This window comes from Nerophis ophidion, linkage group LG08, assembly GCF_033978795.1.
Source record: "Nerophis ophidion isolate RoL-2023_Sa linkage group LG08, RoL_Noph_v1.0, whole genome shotgun sequence".
Classification (NCBI taxonomy): Eukaryota; Metazoa; Chordata; class Actinopteri; order Syngnathiformes; family Syngnathidae; genus Nerophis; species Nerophis ophidion.
Genome location: NC_084618.1, coordinates 71,472,676 through 71,494,375, shown reverse-complemented (window position 1 = coordinate 71,494,375; position 21,700 = coordinate 71,472,676). Strand labels below are relative to the sequence as shown.

The 21,700-nt window shown below is 41.2% G+C and overlaps 1 protein-coding gene across 1 annotated transcript in view; it reads left to right on the top strand.

Moving 5' to 3' along the window:
• Positions 1–598: 598 nt before the first annotated feature.
• Positions 599–21,700, top strand: part of nrg3b (neuregulin 3b) — a 672,622-nt gene continuing 651,520 nt past the window's right edge. The window contains exon 1 of the mRNA XM_061909597.1: positions 599–2,458. Coding sequence (XP_061765581.1) covers positions 1,633–2,458 — 826 coding nt within the window. The 5' untranslated portion in view covers positions 599–1,632. The remainder of the gene's footprint in view (positions 2,459–21,700) is intronic.

Genomic DNA, 21,700 nt, shown 5'->3' with positions numbered 1-21,700 from the left:
TGGGAATTGAACCAGGGACGCTCGGGTTGCGCACGGCCACTCTCCCACTGCGCCACGCCGTCCCTTGAATTAAAAAAATGTTCACAGGGGGCACATCACTGAAAAAAGGTTGAGAACCACTGTCCTATGACATATGGTTCAAAGCCACAAAAGGACGACATAATTGCATTGTATCTGTGGATTGCTATGATATACTGCAATGCTTTAGGAAACATACTGCTTGTTCAATTTATTTACCAAATATTTGTGCTGATAATCAATCAATCAATGTTTACTTATATAGCCCTAAATCACTAGTGTCTCAAAGGGCTGCATAATGTACACGTAGCTTTAATTGTTCTCTGCCTGTAGGGTGATTTCCACTCACAATGAACACCTGGCTGCCTTGTGAACTGTCAAATACGCCCGCCCAAATCTCAACTTGAAGTAGTGGTTCATAAACGATCCTGCTGCTTCGTGGTTTGTTTGCAGGGTGGAAGCCTGGCTCCTCCCTCCCCATTCTCCTTTTGCTTCGCTCTTATCCTCTCCTTCCTCCCTCCCTTCGTCCCACCCTCCCTGGGGTGTGTCTGTGCCTCTCCTCTCCATGCAGTGTGTGTGTGTGCATGAATGTGTGTGTGCTGCTGTTGCTGCCGCCTCCCTCCCTCTGCCTCCCATCTGCATCTGCTGCAGAGCTTAGCCAACAAGCATCTCTACGCAGTCTGTCTTCTCGCTTTTTTGTCCGCGCCCGCCGCCATGGAGACAGGACAATCAGCGGGCGTCACTTTCGGAGTGTTGAGGACTGGGAATGGGATGCACGGAGACACATCACTGGACTGACCCAACCGTCTCCAGAAACAGCCGCCACATAATTTTTTTCCCCCATCCATCCCCTCTTCTTCCTCCTCTTCATCTCCTATTCTGCTGCTTGCGCCACTGTGGGAATGCAGCGGAGGTAAACCAGCCATTAAGGTTCCCACCAGCCTCCTTGCACCACCAGGAGCGGATCTATTTGCAAGCGGACGCCAATAAAGCCCAACGGGGACGAGGGTGTCTCTCGCAGGAAAGTGGGGCCGGGTGGTGCTTGGATGGCATCAACTTCAGCAAATACTGGATTACTTAAAAACAGGAGAGCTGGCAGACGTGGCTGAGCAAGGGAACTTGAACTAAAAGGAAAGACTTTCTATTTTCACGCCATGGATTTACAGCGCTGATCTCCATCACCTTGCAAAGGATCGATACTCACCATTTTTTTTTTAACAAGGGAGTGAAGCACCTTTGGATTTATCATCTTTGAGAAAACCACCCCCACCCTCACCTGTGCATACCTTGTGAGCGTGTGTGTGTGTGTGTGTTCTTGTGCATGTGTGTGTGTTTGGTTTCTTGTCCGCCAGAGGGAGTGTGTGTCGCTTATGTCTGCATGTTCCAGCGGTAAAATATTTGTTACATGAGCGATGTGCTAGAGTAGCGGTGAGTGCATGTATGTGAGTGTCTTAATTTATATTTATATTAATACATATATACATTGGTATACTGTATATACAAAAAGCTTGCTGTGTATGTAAGATGTGCTGCCTCGCTTTTCTGCCAACCATTTCTCCCGTCTTTGGGCAACCTGTTTGACCTCCAAAGCTCCCTGAGAGACCAAAAAGCACAATGAGTGAGCACTCGGGTGCAAGCACTCTAGCGGCCATGACTCTGGAGGAGCCCGGTGCTGAGCAGGCGTCCCCCAGAGCTCCGGGCCCCCTCCGCTGTGGCCCCTGCGCTGTGTGGCCTCGCCAGCAGACCTGGTTGTGCGCCGTGCCCTTAGTTATGGGCTTTGTGGGCTTGGGACTTAGTCTCATGTTGCTGAAATGGATTGTGGTGGGATCCGTCCAAGACTATGTCCCAACAGACCTGGTGGATCCCAAAGGTAGCATGGGGCAGGACCCTATCTTTCTCTCAAAACCCAGTGCCATGCCCAAGGGGCCAGACATCTCTACTGCCACCACGTCTGCCACCTCCACCAGTGCAATGGTGTCCACGACAACGCCGCTAGCTGCTGACGGGACTGCACCGGCGCCAAGAACTCGATTTGGGCCACCGGTGAACCACTCAGCCAATGGCAGTGCCGCTGGTGCTGGCGATGGCAACCAAGCCCCACACCTTCATAACCGCGTGGGAACGCGTGTTGGCGGTACTGCGGTCGTCACGTCCACCACCCGCTCCCCCCGCATCACCCCACCGCCGAGCGGTAAGGAAGTGACCCCTCGCAGCACAGTCAGGAAAGTAAGTGGCCGCAACGGCCATTCAAAGCCAGCGCAGACCACCACTGAGGCCTCCACAACCTCCAGCACTACCACCACCACTGTGAGGATAACCACTAAGATGCAGCCGACCACCTCACAGCCAGCTGCCCACCCCGTAAAGCCCACATCTCGTTGGACTCATGGACGTCAAGGAAAGGGCCCTGCGACAAGGCCTCACCACCGTTTCCGAACCCGTAAGTTATTTTTAATTGTTATCTCTAACCCCACAGAAGAGTTTTGGGCATATGTGGGAGGGAGCTAGTAATGAAAGACGTCACTTTGGCGACTAATAATCACATGAGTACTCTTGGATTAAATATGACTCACAGTCTGAGGATGTAAATCACTGCCTTTATTAACCTCCTGGGAAGTGAATACTCAACAGATTAACATTAATTGTATTCATTACCCCAAACTGATATCAGGGGATATCCTCTGTGTTTTCACCCCTTCTAGTCTTTATCTTTCACTTATGCATTAATCCGATACAGATCTTGCCTCCTAAGGATTTTCTCTCTTCCCTTGGAAGCACTAGAACCTGTTTTGTCCAAAGCTTTGTGACACGTGCTACTGCCAGCCTGTTTGTGTTGGGAAAACAATGCCAGGGGTCGGAACCAAGGGGGAAAGGAGAACTCTCACCTCCTGTCTAGAGGAATCAGATGTAGCAAGGCAGTACAACCGTTTTAGACGAGAGGATAAGTGAGCCGAGTGCTGCAGCTTTACTGTAGCTACTGAGAGGTAGGGAAGTAGAAGGCTCAGGGCGGTTTGGGAGGGAGGTTGGGGTGTATGGATGAGGTTATGGTTGCATAGTATGATTGGGTAGGAAAGGAGGAAAGCAAGGAACAACGATTTGAAGAGCGTGCAGAAGAAAGTACAGTAAAAGGTGGCATAAACCCTCAAGGAAAGGCTTGAGGGTTTCTGTAAAGTGAGGGAGCATAATGCAAAGACTTGCAGGTTTCTGATTGTAAGGTGATTAGGATGTAGACAAGTTTAATCTTTTTAGTTCCAAAAATATTACCGTGGAGCCACTGCATTTCCAGTGTTTGCCTTTGCCTGCTTATGAGCTCCATTAGTGGCATCGATAGCACAGGCGATCAAACGATACTTTTTCCTACCACTGCAACGTTTCCTATATAGGCAGCTGCAGCGTAACCTAATCATGTCCATAACAGTGAGTAGTCTCATGCATTGTGGGCTGGAGAGTGTGCTAACAGTAGCCCTCAAAGTGATCTGCATGGTGTAGTGAGCTGCATAGTGAAAAGGTTGGTTTGATTTGGTTTGGTTAAAGTTTATTTCAAACATGCATACAGTTTACAATGTGACACATCACATATTTCCAGTTTCTCATTATAACGCCTCCAAAAAGGAGTAAGAAGAAGCAGAGCTTATTTAATCCTACCTCTTTTTCAATTGATAGAAATTACTAACACATTTGTTCTCTTCCTGTTTTCCTGAAAGAATACAGTTCTCAACAAACATTTTAACAAGTTGTAATTCACATAAACATGGAGGACTGTGTCCTTCTTGGTGTCCTGCACTGTGGACTGGATGTTGTGTTAGAGCGCCTGGAGCCTCTGTTTACTATTTAAAGGCCTACTGAAACCCACTACTACCGACCACGCTGTCCGATAGTTTATATATCAATGATGAAATATTAACATTGCAACACATGCCAATGCGGCCTTTTTAGTTTACTAAATTGCAATTTTAAATTTCCCGCGGAGTTTCGCGGCTTCACGGTGGAAGAGGGGTTAGTGCGTCTGCCTCACAATACGAAGGTCCTGCAGTCCTGGGTTCAAATCCAGGCTCGGGATCTTTCTGTGTGGGGTTTGCATGTTCTCCCCGTGATTGCGTGGGTTCCCTCCGGGTACTCCGGCTTCCTCCCACTTCCAAAGACATGCGCCTGGGGATAGGTTGATTGGCAACACTTAATTGGCCCTAGTGTGTGAATGTTGTCTGTCTATCTGTGTTGGCCCTGCGATGAGGTGGCGACTTGTCCAGGGTGTACCCTGCCTTCCGCCCGATTGTAGCTGAGATAGGCGCCAGCGCCCCCCGTGACCCCGAAAGGGAATAAGCGGTAGAAAATGGATGGATGGATGGAGTTTCTTGTTGAAAACGTCGCGGAATGATGACGCATATGATGACGTGTGTTTGTGACATCTCGGGTTTGAGGGGACATATTAGCCCAGCATCACTTGCGGCTAAAAGTTGTCTCTTTTCATCGCATAATTACACAGTAATTTGGACATCTGTGTTGCTGAATCTTTTGAAATTTGTTCAATTAATAATGGAGATGTCAAATTAGAATGCTGTTGGTGGAAAGAGGTGGATTGCAGCTGCCTTTAGCAACCGAGACACAGCCTCTGTTTCTTTGTTTGCTGTGAAGCTTTAACACAGAGCGGTCAAGCGAACATGTTTGTCTACGTCAACCAGCAAGTTTTTGGATGAGAAAATTGCGATATTAAGTCGACTCTTACTGGGGACATCAGTGGATTATGCGTCCTGCAGCAGCTGTCAAAAAAGCCAGATGTGAGCTTGGCTCCTTGGCTTCTCTGAGAGACACTGGCGATCACCGCAGCCATCCGACTCTGAGGTATGACTTTACAATCTCACTAAAACACTATTAAAACATTAAGCAGATAAGGGATCTTCCAGAATTATCGTAGTAAATGTGTCGAATTACATCTGAAACGCTCACACTGCCGCTGCCCGGAGCCGTCGCTTTTTCTTTCTTTTTTTCTTTTTTTGTGTGCTTCAATCTATCTTTCTTCATCCACAAATCTTTCATCTTTGCTCAAATTAATGGGGAAATTGTCGCTTTCTTGGTCCGAATAGCCTTTGCTGCTGGAGGCTCACATTATAAACAATGTGACGATGTGAGGAGCCCTCACACCGGTGACGTCACGCGCACATTGTCTGCTACTTCCGGTACAGGCAAGGCTTTTTTATTAGCGACCAAAAGTTGCGAACTTTATCGTCGATGTTCTCTACTAAATCTTTTCAGCAAAAATATGGCAATATCGTGAAATTATCAAGTATGACACATAGAATGGACCTGCTATCCCCGTTTCAATAAGAAAATCTCATTTCAGTAGGCCTTTAACAACTTTAGATGAAATATTTTTTCCACAAATTTCCTTGTCACTTATTGGTAGGCTGATTTTCACAGGGTCAATATGCCTTACATACCAAAAGCCTGAACAGACACAAGAAGTGAGACAACACACTAAGGACATTAAACAATAAAACCGACACTTAAACAACTATTATGAGTTCATGTTTACCCAACCTTTTTAACCAGTCCCAAAAATATTATGTACTGTACTGCAATTGCAGTAAACATCATCATCACAATTGCATACTCTTCCAGGCCAGCAAGTGACAGTAGGTGGTGAAACAATAACTTGATGATGGACAAACATTTAAGAAATGTTGACTTTGGGTACTAACACATGGGGCGGCTTCCTGTATTTGTGGTTTTGTTTACTGTATTAAGGTTACATTGAGTAATTTAGGTGGTGTTTCCATTTTTTTTCTTCTAAAAACACATACAGTGACTTGAAAATGTAAAATAAAAAAAAGGGAAGTTGCTTGTAATAATATTTATTTATTATTGTTCTATGGTGTACATGAAAGTATCTTAAAAACTGAACTCTCAGTTTTTAAGATAAACATAAATATAAATCCTCTATTTTTTTCCAATAATATTTAAAAAACATGTACAAATGGGGTTAGTGCGAACGTAGCCTTAGTCTAACATCAGTGAGCTGGCATTGTGCTGCATGTGGGAAAAGTAACATAATAGTCAATCAATCAATCAATCAATGTTTATTTATATAGCCCCAAATCACAAATGTCTCAAAGGACTGCACAAATCATTACGACTACAACAGTAATAGTCCTTGGACAAGTGTTGCTAATTGAGATTCAATATTCTTTATTGTCAATTCACTATGGGTCCAAGACAGTTTCATTACAATAAAACAGTATGGTATAAAATATTTTTAAAAATGTGAGAAAGTAACCATTAGTCATTGTATACAATATGCATGTTCTCCCCGTGAATGCTTGGGTTCCCCCCGGGTATTCCGGCTTCCTCCCACCTCCAAAAACATGCACCTGGGGATAGGTTGATTGGCAACACTAAATTGGCCCTAGTGTGTGAATGTGAGTGTGAATGTTGTCTATCTGTGTTGGCCCTGCGATGAAGTGGCGACTTGTCCAGGGTGTACGCCGCCTTCCGCCCTATTGTAGCTGAGATAAGCCCCTCGACCCCAAAGGGGAGTAAGCGGTAGAAAATGGATGGATGGATGGATGTTAGGAAATATAGACAGAACTGAAATGAGCTGGTTTACAATGACAGAACAGTGTTAGATGATACGTTAGCCATAATGATATTTTCCAAACTGGTTCAATGTGCCATAAAATGGGTTTGTTTGAAGTTAATCTCTTTCGCTTAAGGGTAATACTCGCTAATGCTGTTGATTGTTTGCCTGTCCAAAATAGCTTGTGTTAAATGTTGGTGCTGACTGCGTACGGAAAAAATTAGGGTTTTGGTAAGTTAGTTTGCATCATTTTCTGTTCAATGTAGGAGTTAAAGATGTTGAGTGCATTCATCTTGAAATTGTTGACACATATCAGATATAATATAATAAATCAATAATATATATTTTGTAAAAAATAAACGCCTCAGAATGTTTTCTTTTGTGATGCCATTGCAAGAGATTATTGGGCATAGCAGAAAAAAAGTGTGATCATAACCCCAGACCAGAAAGTCAACTTTACTGTGACATAGCAATATGTATTGTATATATTATAACAGTGGGTAGTGTGTGTCTGCACACCCCAGAATCAAACCTTTCACAATGTAGGAACTAAAATTGTTTGTATTGCCTTTGACATAACTTCTGCAAATCTATCTCCTGCTATAGCCCCCCTGGGGGACAGATGTTTCCTGTGACCCCAATGAATTGAAAAACTATTGAGAACTTGATGTTTATTTATTTATCTGACCAACACTGTGTGAGTTACATTCTTTATACATGCCACTGACGACAACTCCTTTTTTGCTTGTAATTTCTGTCACAAACTCCTTCCTCTCCCTGCCTCTGTTAGCCTCGTACTCGTGTTCCTGCGTGTACGTACAGTACTATGTTTACTGGGTAGAACAGTGAGTGTGTTGATTCGATTCGACTGCCGCTACAAAACTGCAGGGTTGCTTATCGTTCTAACATGAATTCTAAAATGTAGACACAAATGATAAAAATCTATTCTGCCGGGCGTGACACACTGTTCGAGAAACACTGGTGTAACTGGAATTAGCAAAGTAGCTGTTAAAAAATAAGTCGTCTTTAGTATTGTTTCCAGCAATACCTATAAAGTATACAATTCTAATAGAGGATGCCTTCCTGGTCCTTCTCCATTGTGTCATCATCTTCAAAGGCAAAGTAGTTTTACTTACTGTATTTTTCAAAGCATAAGGCGCACCAGATTACAGGGCGCACTGTCGGTCAACAGGTCTATTCAAGTTTATTTTCATACAAAAGATGCACCAGATTATAAGAAGCATTAAAGGGGTCATATTAAATATATTTTTTTACATTGAAAAGCCTTCCTTGTGATTCCACATAACATGTAAAGGTAGTTCTTTGGTCAACATTTTGCATAGATTATGTTTTACAGACCATCTTCAAGCCGCTTTCTAACCATCTCTTCAGGATGCTCCGTTTTGTGGTCGGTCTTATTTACGTGACTCTACTGCGACACCGTCTTCTCCCAGTCATCTTTTGATGTAGTTTTTAGCACTTTCATAGCGAGTCTACTGACCCCATTTTGGGGTCCTTATGCACACTTCATAATAATAACCGTATGTTGAAGCACAGTACATCTGACTATGTTAGCCGTAACGCCCTGACATCTAGTGGTATGGTTTTGTAGCTTACCAACATCATAGCAAAACATTTTGGATAGATTTTTGTACGCACTAGTGTCATTTATTAAACAAACGTCAACTGCCATTCCACACTATGTGTGACGACTTTCTACTGGTCACACTTATGATTACACAATGTACCACAACCAGAATAAGCAAAACCACAATTACCGTATTTTTTGGACAATAAGTCGCAGTTTTTTTCATGGTTATACTCAGGAGCAATTTATGTGTGAAATTATTAACACGTTACCGTAAAATATAAAATAATATTATTTAGCTCATTCACGTAAGAGACTTGACGTATAAGATTTCATCGGATTTAGCGATTAGGAGTGACAGATTGTTTGGTAAACGTATAGCATGTTCTATAGTTATTTGAATGACTCTTACCATAATATGTTACGTTAACATACCAGGCACGTTCTCAGTTGGTTATTTATGCGTCATATAACGTACACTTATTCAGCCTGTTGTTCACTATTCTTTATTTATTTTAAATTGCCTTTCAAAGGTCTGTTCTTGGTGTTGCGTTTTATCAAATAAATTTCACCCAAAAATGCGACTAATACTCCATGCGACTTATATAAATGTATTTCCTTCTTAATTATGCATTTTTGCCAGGTGCGACTTATACTCTGGAGCGACTTATACTCCTTAAAATACGGTAATACATAAGGCGCACCAGGTTATAAGGCGCACTGTCAATTTTGGAGAAAATTATAATATTTTAAAGAAGCCATATGTAGTAATGTGGCCGGAAATTGTACTGCAATCACGGTCACAATTTTGTGGTCCGCTCCCACACTCTATGACTGATTTTGCCAGATACGCAGCCGAATCCGAATCTTACTACCAAGAACTTCAAATGGAAATCGATAAGTCCTACGTTGTAGGTTCCTCTTGGTTATGCTTCTTGCAAGATGGTTTATTAATTAATTATGCCACATTTATTAATGTCGATTAGCCCAATGTATTTTTTTAAATTACGCACCAATATTTTAGTCGGGTGTCGGGACAGATTGTTGGCATTACCCTGCTAAAATATCTAGTTTGACCACATGAACCACCATCAAAATAATTATATACTATTCAATCAATCAATCAATGTTTACTTATACAGCCCTAAATCACTAGTGTCTCAAAGCGCTGCACAAACCACAACACAAACCACTACCACATCTTCGGTAGGCCCACATAAGAGCAAGGAAAACTCACACCCAGTGGGACGTCGGTGACAATGATGACTATGAGAGCCTTGGAGAGGACGAAAGCAATGGATGTCGAGCGGGTCTAACATGATACTGTGAAAGTTCAATCCATATTGGATCCAACACAGTCGCGAGAGTCCCACTCACAGCGGAGCCAGCAGGAAACCATCCCAAGCGGAGGCGGATCAGCAGCGCAGAGATGTCCCCAGCCGATACACAGGCAAGCAGTAGATGGCCACCGGATCGGACCAGACCCCCTCCACAAGGGAGAGCGGGACATAGGAGAAAAAGAAAAGAAATGGCAGATCAACTGGTCTAAAAAGGGAGTCTATTCTAAGGCTAGAGTATACAAATGAGTTTTAAGGTGAGACTTAAATGCTTCTACTGAGGTGGCATCTTGAACTGTTACCTGGAGGGCATTCCAGAGTACTGGAGCCCGAAATGAAAACGCTCTATAGCCCGCAGACTTTTTTTGGGATTTGGGAATCACTAATAAGCCGGAGTCCTTTGAATGCAGATTTCTTGCCGGGACATATGGTACAATACAATCGGCAAGATAGGATGGAGCTAGACCATGTAGTATTTTATATACGTAAGTAGTAAAACCTTAAAGTCACATCTTAAGTGCACAGGAAGCCAGTGCAGGTGAGCCAGTACAGGCGTAATGTGATAAAACTTTCTTGTTATTGTCAAAAGTCTAGAAGCCGCATTTTTTACCAACTGTAATCTTTTAATGCTAGACATTATATATATATATATATATATATATATATATATATAAACAGTATTTTTCGCACTATAAGGCACACCTAAAATCCTCTCATTTGCTTACATCGTTAGTACGCCTTATAACCCAGTGCGCCTAATGTACGGAATAAATCTAGTTGTGCTTACTGACCTCGAAGCTATATTATTCGGTAATGGTGTAATGTTAAGTGTAACCAGTAGATGGCCGTCACACATTATAGATAAGTGTAAATTGCAAGATGACGTTAGTAAACGACAGCAACACTTTAAATGTTCCATTGAGAATATAGAACATTCCACAGGGTGCTCAAAAATCTGTCAAAATGTTTTAGTACAACTTTGGTAAGCTATGAAGCCGCACCGCTTGATGGATTGTCGGAGCGATACAACAGCATACGAGTATTATTATGGTGTTTGTATAATGCAAAATTCCACCTATTAACAGACATATCTGGCATTTGGTTTCACAATATTTTGCAAAACCAACTTTTCTTACCTTCTGGTACTTGCTGATGTGATTTGGTATATGAATACATCTTGAAAATGTGTGCCTGACACCTAGTCGATAAGCTTCTTCTTTTTCTCCATCCTCTTGTTGTCGGGCATTATCCTCCACTGTTGCCATTTGTAATATAAAGTACCATAAAGTTGTAACTCATATTTTTCATTAAACTCGCTTCGGAAGCGCTAAAACATACCGCTGTAGTGAGTTTACATAATTCACCCACGGAACTTTAGTTATTAGAGAGTTCCGGTCGGACGGTTTTTCACAGGATACATTTCCGGCGTTGTTGTTGCAGTAGTGAGCCACGAATGAGTAGATGCTGCTCTGTTATTGATTTAAGTAAAGTCTGAATGTCATTTAAACAGTTAGCTCCATCTTTTGACACTTCTTCCACTCCCGTCCTTGCACGCTACACCGCTACAACAAAGATGACGGGCAGAAGGTGCTGCCGAAGGTGAACAAAGACTCCCCACAAAACGGCACATCCTGAAGCAACTGTCAGAAAGCGACTTGAATATGGTCTGTGAAACATAATTCATGCAACATTTTGACCAAAGAACCACCATTTCATGTTATGTAGACCACAAGGAAGTGTTTTACATTTAGAATAAAATCATAATATGACCCATTTAATGCACCCTATAATCCGGTGCGCCCTATGGTCCGAAAAATACGGTAATACGTTATATATCGCATAGGCCTACTTTTAATGGCAAACCAAGGCCAACAGTAAAATTACCGCCACATTTCGTTCAGCATAACTCCATGTTGCAGCCCACCTGACGCACTGCATTCTCTTCCATGTACACACATCACCGTCCTTCAATGCACAGTGCAATTCTGTGAGCCAATCCACGTTACACAAAAAACACATTACGCATAAATCATATAGCCTAATACCATGTCAATACACAAAGTAGAAAATCATTGTGCCAAGCAAATGCCACCCCATATGTGTTTGATGCACATACAGTACCAGAAACCGCAATTAGCCGTGCTACTGTTGGAACACATTTCTTCAGCGTGTCAGCATATTGAGAACAAAACAGACACTGACACTACCCATATCAGCATGTTTTTTGTTTTTTTTGTTGAAAATATATTTGGCCCTGTCAGTTGGATGACACATCAACATACAGGCTAACGGGCATATATTTCCTCCTTTAGTCTGTATGTCGATGTGTCATTGACCGGGCTAGCATGCTAAGAATTCGTTGCAAGAACATACTAGCTTTGTTAGACAATATCACAGACTGTATTTGGACAATATAGTTTACATGCAAAATGTCAATTTTAATTTATTACAAGTCATAAGAAAACGTAAATGCCTTACTTACCTGTCAAGGAGGAAATGAGAAAGTTTGGCGTCAGATGAAAAAATCGTCCCTCGATACAAATCTTAGTTTTGATCCTGGCTTTGTCATAAATAAGTTGAGAATCATAACGAGGCATTTTAGATTTACTAAGGTCTGACATGTTTAGTAACTTTACCAGTGGCAGTAGCTCAACGAATGTGGCAGTGCGTAACTGGCAACCAAAAATTGGTCAAACGTTGGAGGGGGGGGGGGCATCAAAATGAAAACAATAACACGATTTCGGGGCTGGAAATCTAATTTTGAAATGAGCATATCCCGGCTGAACTATCGTTATCAGTTATAGAGGTATTCCAAAAGAACATGATTTATTAATGCCTTTTGACATACCAGGGCCATTTAATGATGACTTGGCATGCCATTTCTACATATGGCCCCTATAAGAGTGCCTTATAGGCAGAAAAATATGGTAATTTTGTTTCAGTGTACTGTACACCGAACCCTGGGGAACTCCACACGTTACCTTAACATAGTCCGAGGTTACATTGTGTCCTTCACAAGTGTATGTAAACTTTTGACCAAGACTGGATTTTATTGTAGAAGCAGAAGAGAATCAGTTTTGTAACATTATATATATATATATATATATATATATATATATATATATCCAGCGTTACAAAAACTGAATCTCTTCTGCTTCTACAATAAAACCCCGAATATCCCAATAAAGTACTAATTTGATTATTCAAACTACCTCTGCAATGATGTGTTTAAACTTAAAAAAACATGTGTACTTGGGGAAAAAAGCTTTAAATTGCCTTGTTAGCGCTTGTTTTAAGACATGCAATTGAAAAGTTTGTACATTTAGCCACCCTTTGTTTAACCTTTAAATGTAGTATTTAAGTATCTGCTTCACTGCTTCTATATATATATATATATATATATATATATATATATATATATATATATATATATATATATATATATATACATATATATATATAAGAAAGAGCTAAGCCCCTAATGTGTTTTATAAATCAGACTCCTTTTAAAGTGGGGCTGTATTAGCCCCTTCTGAATTATTGTATAGTTATGTGCAACACAAAGTGTTTAAAATGTAATAACACGGCAGAGTAAAAGGTCCAGTGTTGATGATGAAATATTGTGAAAAAAAAGCATGTGGCTTCAGGTGCCATTGTCTGGATCCACTAGAAATGTATCTCATATTGTGCAGTAATGCACTTACGTATAGTAGAAGAGGGATTAGTACTGTATCAGTTTTTAAGCACTAAATAAACGACTTTGCTACGATGATGTCATCTACCGCCGCTTTCTGTTATTTTCCTGTGATTTTGTCCTCGTCCGTCTTTGCTTTCATACTGGCTGTCTTGAGCATATGGGCAGAGACGGAAAAACTGGCAGGCTTGTGAACATTAAGACAGGCATTGGGACTTTTAGTGTGTCTATGTGTGCAATTACGTCGTCATCTGTTTTTGTCTGCTATTGAGCTTGTTACACCCCCCCACACACACACACACACACACACACACTTCAGATCTCTTGTTGACGCCTTTATTGGTTCAGAGGTGCCTGAAGCTTTACAGGATGAATGCTTGTTGGTGGTGGAAACCATCAGGGTGCCATTTTGGCCCCGTGCCCATTGCACTCTAATCGCTTACTATGATGCCACACAGTGTTTGTCAAAGTTGGCCTTCACTGGGATCAATAGATACTTCCTCAAGTGGGGTATCACTCAGTTTTCATCCTTAGAGTCATCTGATACGGGAAATCATGCCATGCCATACTTCGGTCCATGTGCCATTTGTGTCGCAGGTTGGTTTAAATATCATGATATTAAAGGCCTACTGAAACCCACTACTACCGACCACGCAGTCTGATAGTTTATATATCAATGATGAAATATTAACATTGCAACACATGCCAAGAAGGCCGGTTTAGTTTACTAAATTGCAATTTTAAATTTCGCGCGAAGTATCCTGTCGAAAACGTCGGTATGATGACGCGTGCGCGTGACGTCTCTGGTTGTAGCGGACATTATTTTCCAGCCCGATCCAAGCTATAAGTAGTCTGCTTTAATTGTATAATTACATAGTATTCTGGACATCTGTGTTGCTGAATCTTTTGCAATTTGTTCAATTAGTAATGGAGACATCAAAGAAGAAAGATGTAGGTGGAAAGCGGTGTATTGCAGCTGCCTTTAGCAACACAAACACAGCCGGTGTTTCCTTGTTTACATTCCTGAAGGTGAAGCTTTACTATGGAACAGAGCGGTCAAGCGAACATGGTTCCCTACCACATGTCAACCGGCAGGGTTGAGAAAATTGTGGTAATAAGTCGGAGCTTGCGTTCTCCTGCAGCTGTGGACTCTCTTGCCTCTTCCCACCAGACACACTGGCGGTCACCACACCCGTGGCCACACCCCTCCGACTTTCAGGTACCATATAATCTTACTAAAACACTAGTAAATGTGTTTAATAACATCTGAATCGCTCCCACTGCCCTCACCTTTTCTTTTTTTTCTTTTTTTCCTAGTCCTTCACTCTCACTATCCTCATCCACAAATCTTTCATCCTCGCTCAAATTAATGGGGAAATCGTCGCTTTCTCGGTCCGAATCGCTCTCGCTGCTGGTGGCCATGATTGTAAACAATGTGAGGATATGAGGAGCTCCACAACCCGTGACGTCACGTGCACATCGTCTGCTACTTCCGGTACAGGCAAGGCTTTTTTATTAGCGACCAAAAGTTGCGAACTTTATCGGCAATGTACTCTACTAAATCCTTTCAGCAAAAATATGGCAATATCGCGAAATGATCAAGTATGACACATAGAATGGACCTGCTATCCCCGTTTAAATAAGAACATCTCATTTCAGTAAGCCTTTAAGATACTCACATTTCTACCGCTAACATTTTTTTTCTAATATAATTTTTTTTATTGTTTATTATTATATTTCTTGTCTATATCTTATATTTTCTTATACAATGTTGAACACCCCCTCCCCAAACATCTGTCAAATAAAAACGTACATTTTGGCCAATCAGAAAATTAGAACTGCAACATCAGCGGACTGGTTCCATATTCTGAGGCCCTCCATTAGTCAATATGCTACAGCACCTGCATCCACGAGTGGACATTTGGTTTTGGTGTATTTCTTTTCTTAAAGTTACAAATGTCTATGAAAAAGTAGCACTGTTTTGTAAACCACACTAAAAGTTTTTTCGAGGTTATATTTTAATATTATAATATACAGTTTACCCTATATATATTTAGTCATTGGTTCTAATGTGTACATGGAAGCATATCTGTTGTGGAACAAAATTGCTTTGATGAAAATATATGTGGACATGGAATATGGATAAAAATGGAAGACTTTGAACATCTAGTATTCTTTCTCTATACCAAGACAAAACAAGCTTCAGTGGCCTAGTGGTTAGAGTGTCCGCCCTGAGATCGGTAGGTTGTGCGTTTAAACCCTAGCCGAGTCATAACAAAGACTACAAAAATGGGACCCATTACCTCCCTGCTTGGCACTCAGCATCAAGGGTTGGAATTGGGGGTTAAATCACCATAAATGATTCCCGGGCGCGGCACCCCTGCTTTCCACTGCTCCCCTCACCTCCCAGGGGGTGATCAAGGTGAAGAGTTTTTTTGCAAATAATCATTGACTTAGAATTTAATGGTAGCATCACATGGCATTTTTACCACAGTGTTACTTGGCCTTTCCCATTAACAACAAGTAGTAAACATTTGGGAAATGAGGAGACCAATTTTTTAAGCTTTTTAGGTGGAACTCTTTCCCATTTTTGCTTGATGTCCAGCTCAAGTTGTTCAACAGTCCGGGGTCTCCATTGTGGTAATTTAGGCTTCATATTGTCCCACACATTTTCAATGGGAGACAGGTTTGGACTACAGGCCAGTGTAGTACCCACACTTATTTAATATGAAGCCACGCTGTTGTAACACGCGGCTGTGCATTGTCTTGCTTTAGTAAGCAGGGGCATCCATGATAACGTTGCTTGGATGGCAACCTATGTTGCTTCGAAACCTGTATGGACCATTCAGCATTAATGGTGCCTTCACAGATGTGTAAGTTACCCATGCCTTGGGCACTAATACACCCCCATACCATCACAGATGCTGGCTTTTGAATTTTGCACCTAGAACAATCCGGATGGTTCTTTTCCTCTTTGTTCCAGAGGACACAACGTCCACAGTTTCCAAAAACAATTTGTAATGTGGACTCGTCAAACCACAGAAAACTTTTCCACTTTGCATCAGTCCTTCTTAGGTGAGCTCGGGCCTAGCAAAGCCGGTGGCGTTTCTGGGTGTTGTTGATAAATTGCTTTCACTTTGCATAGTAGAGTTTTCACTTGCACTTACTGTAGTTACCGACAGTGGTTTTCTGAAGTGTTCTTGAATCCCCTGTGGTGATATCCTTTACACACTGATGTCGCTTCTTGATAGAGTAACGCCTAAGGGATCGAAGGTCCGTAATATCATCGCTTATGTGCAGTAATTTCTCCAGATTCTCTGAACCTTTGACGATATTACGGACCTTCTTTGGGTTCTTTGTAAAAAGCAAAGCTCTTCTGTTCTGGCGTTTTTGCATGATTTTATTAGACTGCTTTCACCTTTTGCTGGGTTGTTGTTTAAAAAGCCCTAAAACACCAATATTCCACCTTTCTGAGGTTGTCTTTTAAGTGTCTAACACAGGGGTCTCAAACACGCGGCCCGCGAGACGTTATTTTGCGGCCCGCACCTTAATATGAAAATCTAATGTTGGTGCGGCCCGCGAGTTTTACATGAATGGTGCTTTACAGCGTCATACTTGTACACCATCGATTTGCATACCCTCAGTTTTTCCGGGAGACTCCCAATTTTCATTGCCCCTCCAAGGGTAATCATTCTCCCGAATTTCACCCAAACGAAAATATCAATTGGACACCGTGGAGGCACTTCCTTCAGCGCCCTCTCCAACCTGTACAAACGGCCTGCCAGCCAATCCACATGTTGTATTTGGCTTCTACAGATTTAGTAAGCGACTGCAAGGCATACTTGATTAAGGTCACACTGAGGGTGGCCCTTTAAACAACTTTAACACTGTTACAAATATGTGCTACACTATGAACCCACACCTAACAAGAATGACAAACACATTTTGGGAGAACATCCGCACTGTAACACAACATAAACACAACAGAACAAATACGCAGAATCCCATGCAGCCCTAACTCTTCTGGGCTACAATATACAACCCCCCCACCCCCAACTCTGCCCCCTATTGTAGACCGGAAGAGTTGTAGCCCAAAATGTGTTTGTCAATCTTGTTTGGTGTGGGTTAACAGTTTGGCGCATATTTGTAATAGTGATGAACTTGTTTATACGGCCACCCTCAGTGTGACCCGTATGGCTGTTGATCAAGTATGTCTTGCAGTCACTTCCGTTGGTCTGCAGAAACCTCATACAATATGTGACTGGGCCACTGTATGGTGGAAAAGCGGACAAGACGGCAGGTTGTAGAGAACGTTAAAGGCAGTGCCATTATGGAACGCTCTTAATATTGTTGTTCAGGTGAAAACCGGGAGAATGATTGCCCCGGGAGATTGTCGGAAGGGTCACTGATATTCGGGTGTTTCCCGGAAAGATCACGAGAGTTTGCAAGTATGTTGCTAGGGCGGGAAAGCCCTTCAAAGAAGGTGAATTCATTAAAAAGTGCATGTTACATTTTTTTAAGAAATCTTTTCTCGCGGCCCAGCCTCACCCATTTTCTGCATCCAGTGGCCCCCAGGTAAATTGAGTTTGAGACCCCTGCTCTAACAGTAGCAGGAATAACTCCTGTGTAAATAGTAAGTACCGGAATGGCGAAGCAAGGTTGTTTCATAAAGAAAAAATATTATAATGTGGGCTTGATTCCTCATGGAACTATTACACCTTTTTGGGTTCTGCAGTGTAAAAAGCACATTGGGTGAATGCCAGATCTTTTTTTGGTTCTTTTATGAAGTGTCTGTGGAAAAGGCAATTGTGAAAAAATATTTACTCAAACTTGTAAAAAAGGTTTAAAAGAGATGCTCATCTTGTGTGCATCCAGGTGTCTAACAGTTTTACGGGTAAATCTGCTTGCCAATTTTGTCTACAGAAAAGGGTGCCAACTGTTATTTTAGCCCAGTAGGGTAAAACAACAGCAGCTATGAAGTCATTCGGCACTGCTGATGCAACAAAGATTTATTTTACTTAATTATCAGCTGTCCCCTTATGGAACATCTGGAATTTGTGTTGCATAAAAAGAGTTTGTCCAGCTGCAATGGCCCTGTGAGTTTGCCGTAACAAAATAATCCCACAAAAGGGCTTTGATCAGCTTCATAAACGTCGAGCTGGCCTCTCTAAGCCATTTGGCTTTCCTGCAGTTTTCTCCTGAAAATGACATCAAGCAGACAAACTGTTGACTCGCGCTGATTGAATCCATCGCGGTAACAATAAGCCGATGCCTGAGCTGATTGGTAACAAAATGATAAGAGTCAAAAAGTTAGCCAGTTGTTGGGTCTCTCTAGAATGATGACACAGCCAGCAGGTGTTAGAAAAAAAAAAAGAAAACAAATGGATGTTTTTTCGCTGACACGCAACCCCTTCATTTTTATATTTTCCCTGCAAATACATAAAGCTTGGCACAGAGTACTACTGTTGAACCAGCAGAGCGTGTAAGGGGGATTAAAAACAAAGTTGGAAATACAGTTTTGTCGCTCATCTCTCTTGCTGGCTCTCCCAGGAGGTCAGACTCAGATTTGCCAGAATGCCTCTGAGATTTTGGAACAAACACCCCCTTCCATCCCTGTCTGTAGTACTCCTGGGACACGGTCAGTTCCTTTTTTTTTTAGGTAGGTAAGGCATAATTGGACAAGATACCTTTAAATATTAGAGGTAAATAATATGTGTGGCGCCCCCTAAGAGTTTTTAAAACATGTTTTAGATCAGGGGTCACCAACCTTTTTGAAACCAAGAGCTACTTCTTGGGTACTGATAAATGCGAAGGGCTACCAGTTTGATACACACTTACAAAAATTGCCAGAAATAGCCAATTTGCTCAATTTACCTTTAATATATATATATATATATATATATATATATATATAAATGGGTATTTCTGTCTGTCATTCTGTTGTACATTTTTTTTTCCTTTTACGGAAGGTTTTTTTGTAGAGAATAAATGATGAAAAAACACTTAATTGAACGGTTTAAAAGAAGAGAAAACAGGAAAAAAATGAAAATTAAATTTTGAAATATAGTTTATCTTCAATTTCAACTCTTTAAAATTCAACCGAAAAAAAGAAGATAAAAACTAGCTAATTCGAATCTTTTTGAAAATATTGAAAAAAGAATTTATGGATCATCATTAGTAATTTTTCCTGATTAATAATAATTTTAGAATTTTGATGACATTTTTTAATTAGGTTAAAATCCAATCTGCATTTTGTTAGAATATATAACAAATTGGACCAAGCTATATTTCTAACAAAGACACATCATTATTTCTTCTAGATTTTCCAGAACAAAAATTTTAAAAGAAATTCAAAAGACTTTGAAATAATATTGAAATTTGATTCTAAAGATTTTCTAGATTTGCCAGAATTTTTTTGAATTTTAATCATAATAAGTTTGAATAAATATTTCACAAATATTCTTCGTCGAAAAAACAGAAATTAAAATGAAGAATTAAATTAAAATGTATTTATTATTCTTTACAATAAAAAAAAATACTTGAACATTGATTTCAATTGTCAGGAAAGAAGAGGAAGTAATTTAAAAAGTAAAAAGGTATATGTGTTTAAAAATCCTAAAATCATTTTTAAGGTTGTATTTTTTCTTTAAAACTGTCTTTCTGAAAGTTATAAGAAGCAAAGTAAAAAAATAAATGAATTTATTTAAACAAGTGAAGACCAAGTCTTTAAAATATTTTTGGGGATTTTCAAATTCTATTTGAGTTTTGTCTCTCTTAGAATTAAAAGTGTCGGGGAAAGCGAGACCAGTTTGCTAGTAAATAAACACAATTTAAAAAATAGAGGCAGCTCACTGGTAAGTGCTGTTATTTGAGCTATTTTTTTGAACAGGCCAGCGGGCGACCCATCTGGTCCTCACGGGCTACCTGATGCCCGCGGACACCGCGTTGGTGACCCCTGTTTTAGATAAACATGCCAACATACATGCAATCAAGTACAAATATCACTTAAGTTTTATAATCATTCGACAAATGCTCAATGACTTTTATACAAATAGTTCTAAATAGCTTTTGGTTGAGTGTGGACATTTTGTCCAAACATTTTTGGTCAAACTTTGCAGACGTGCTTGTTTGCAATACACTTGCACAAATGTTTATGCTTGTGCATACACAATTTTGTGGTGATTGCACTCAACCCCCTAAAAGTTACTGAGGACGAAACAGGAAGTAATACCACAAATACCCCATTGAGTGTCCTATTTTCCAAGATGGCGCTGCTGTAGTGGCTGCTGTAGGCAGGAGCTCTGTGCTCTTGTGTCATCCTTTTATGTTTCGCTCTTGTTTTCATGTGTTATTATATTTTCTTGCCTTTTGGTCCGGGACCCTTTGGGACTGTGTGACAAGGGGTGGCACTTTCGTGACCTCTGTGGTGCTTTTTTTGTGGACTTCTGGATCTGCCTCCCGGGAGCCTTTTGGCCATGGAGACCAGCTGCTGGGTGTCTGCCACACCGGAGTCGGTTTGGAGGGACTGGAGGAGATGCGGATGAGGGGACAGGGCTGCGGAGCTAGCACTGAGCGCTGGGACGGAGAGTCTTCGCGGTGTCTTGGCTGGGTGAGCAGGTGTCGGACACCTCAGTCACCTTGGACGTATCCTCGCTCATCCATGCGGACTGGACACTGGCCGAGAGTTGGTTGGCGGCCGAGAGTGGAGTCGGCTGTCTTGGTTGCTTTGTTGGGTCTGCTCCTGTCTCTGGCCATGCCCCCTCCACCCCAGCGGACGATGGCGTGGAACACCGCAGAGGCCACCACAGTGGATATGTTTATTTTACTTTTTATTCATAGCTGTATGAGGAGTGTCTGGTTGTATCTGCTGCTTTAATGTCTTTAATGTCCTCTGTGTTCTTTGATGTTTGATGTTTCCTTCTTACACACATGTAAGAGGGATGTGTACAATAGCTATGAGTTGTTGTTTTTTCCCTTGGCCTCAGTCTGCACCCCCCCTCTAAGACCGATTTTTAATTTTATTTTTTATTTTTTATTTTATTTTATTTTAATCTTCTATTTTTTTTTTTTTTTTCTCCCATCCCCACCCGTTGTTTACCTGTATCTCATCTTTTTTGTAAGGGGCGCTGGAAGCCGGCAGACTCGTCAGCGATCCTGTTCTGTCTCCCTGTAATGTTTGTCTGATCTTGAGTGGGATTGTGCTGAAAATTTTAATTTTCCTGAAGGAACTCTCCTGACAGAATAAATAAAGTACTATCTAATCTAATCTAACTTATTTTGTACTAAAGAAATTTACGCCATGACCGTACTTTTAAGAACAACATGCTTTTCTAGTTAAAGCATGATTATAAAATGAAAGGGGAATTATATCAGTATCTGCAAACTGTAAATAGAGTTAGAAATTGTATGGCTCATAGAAGGCACAGCAACCAAACAATACCTTCAGATATGCAACACTGTGCTGTTCATTCTTTTGACAACGCATGCCAATT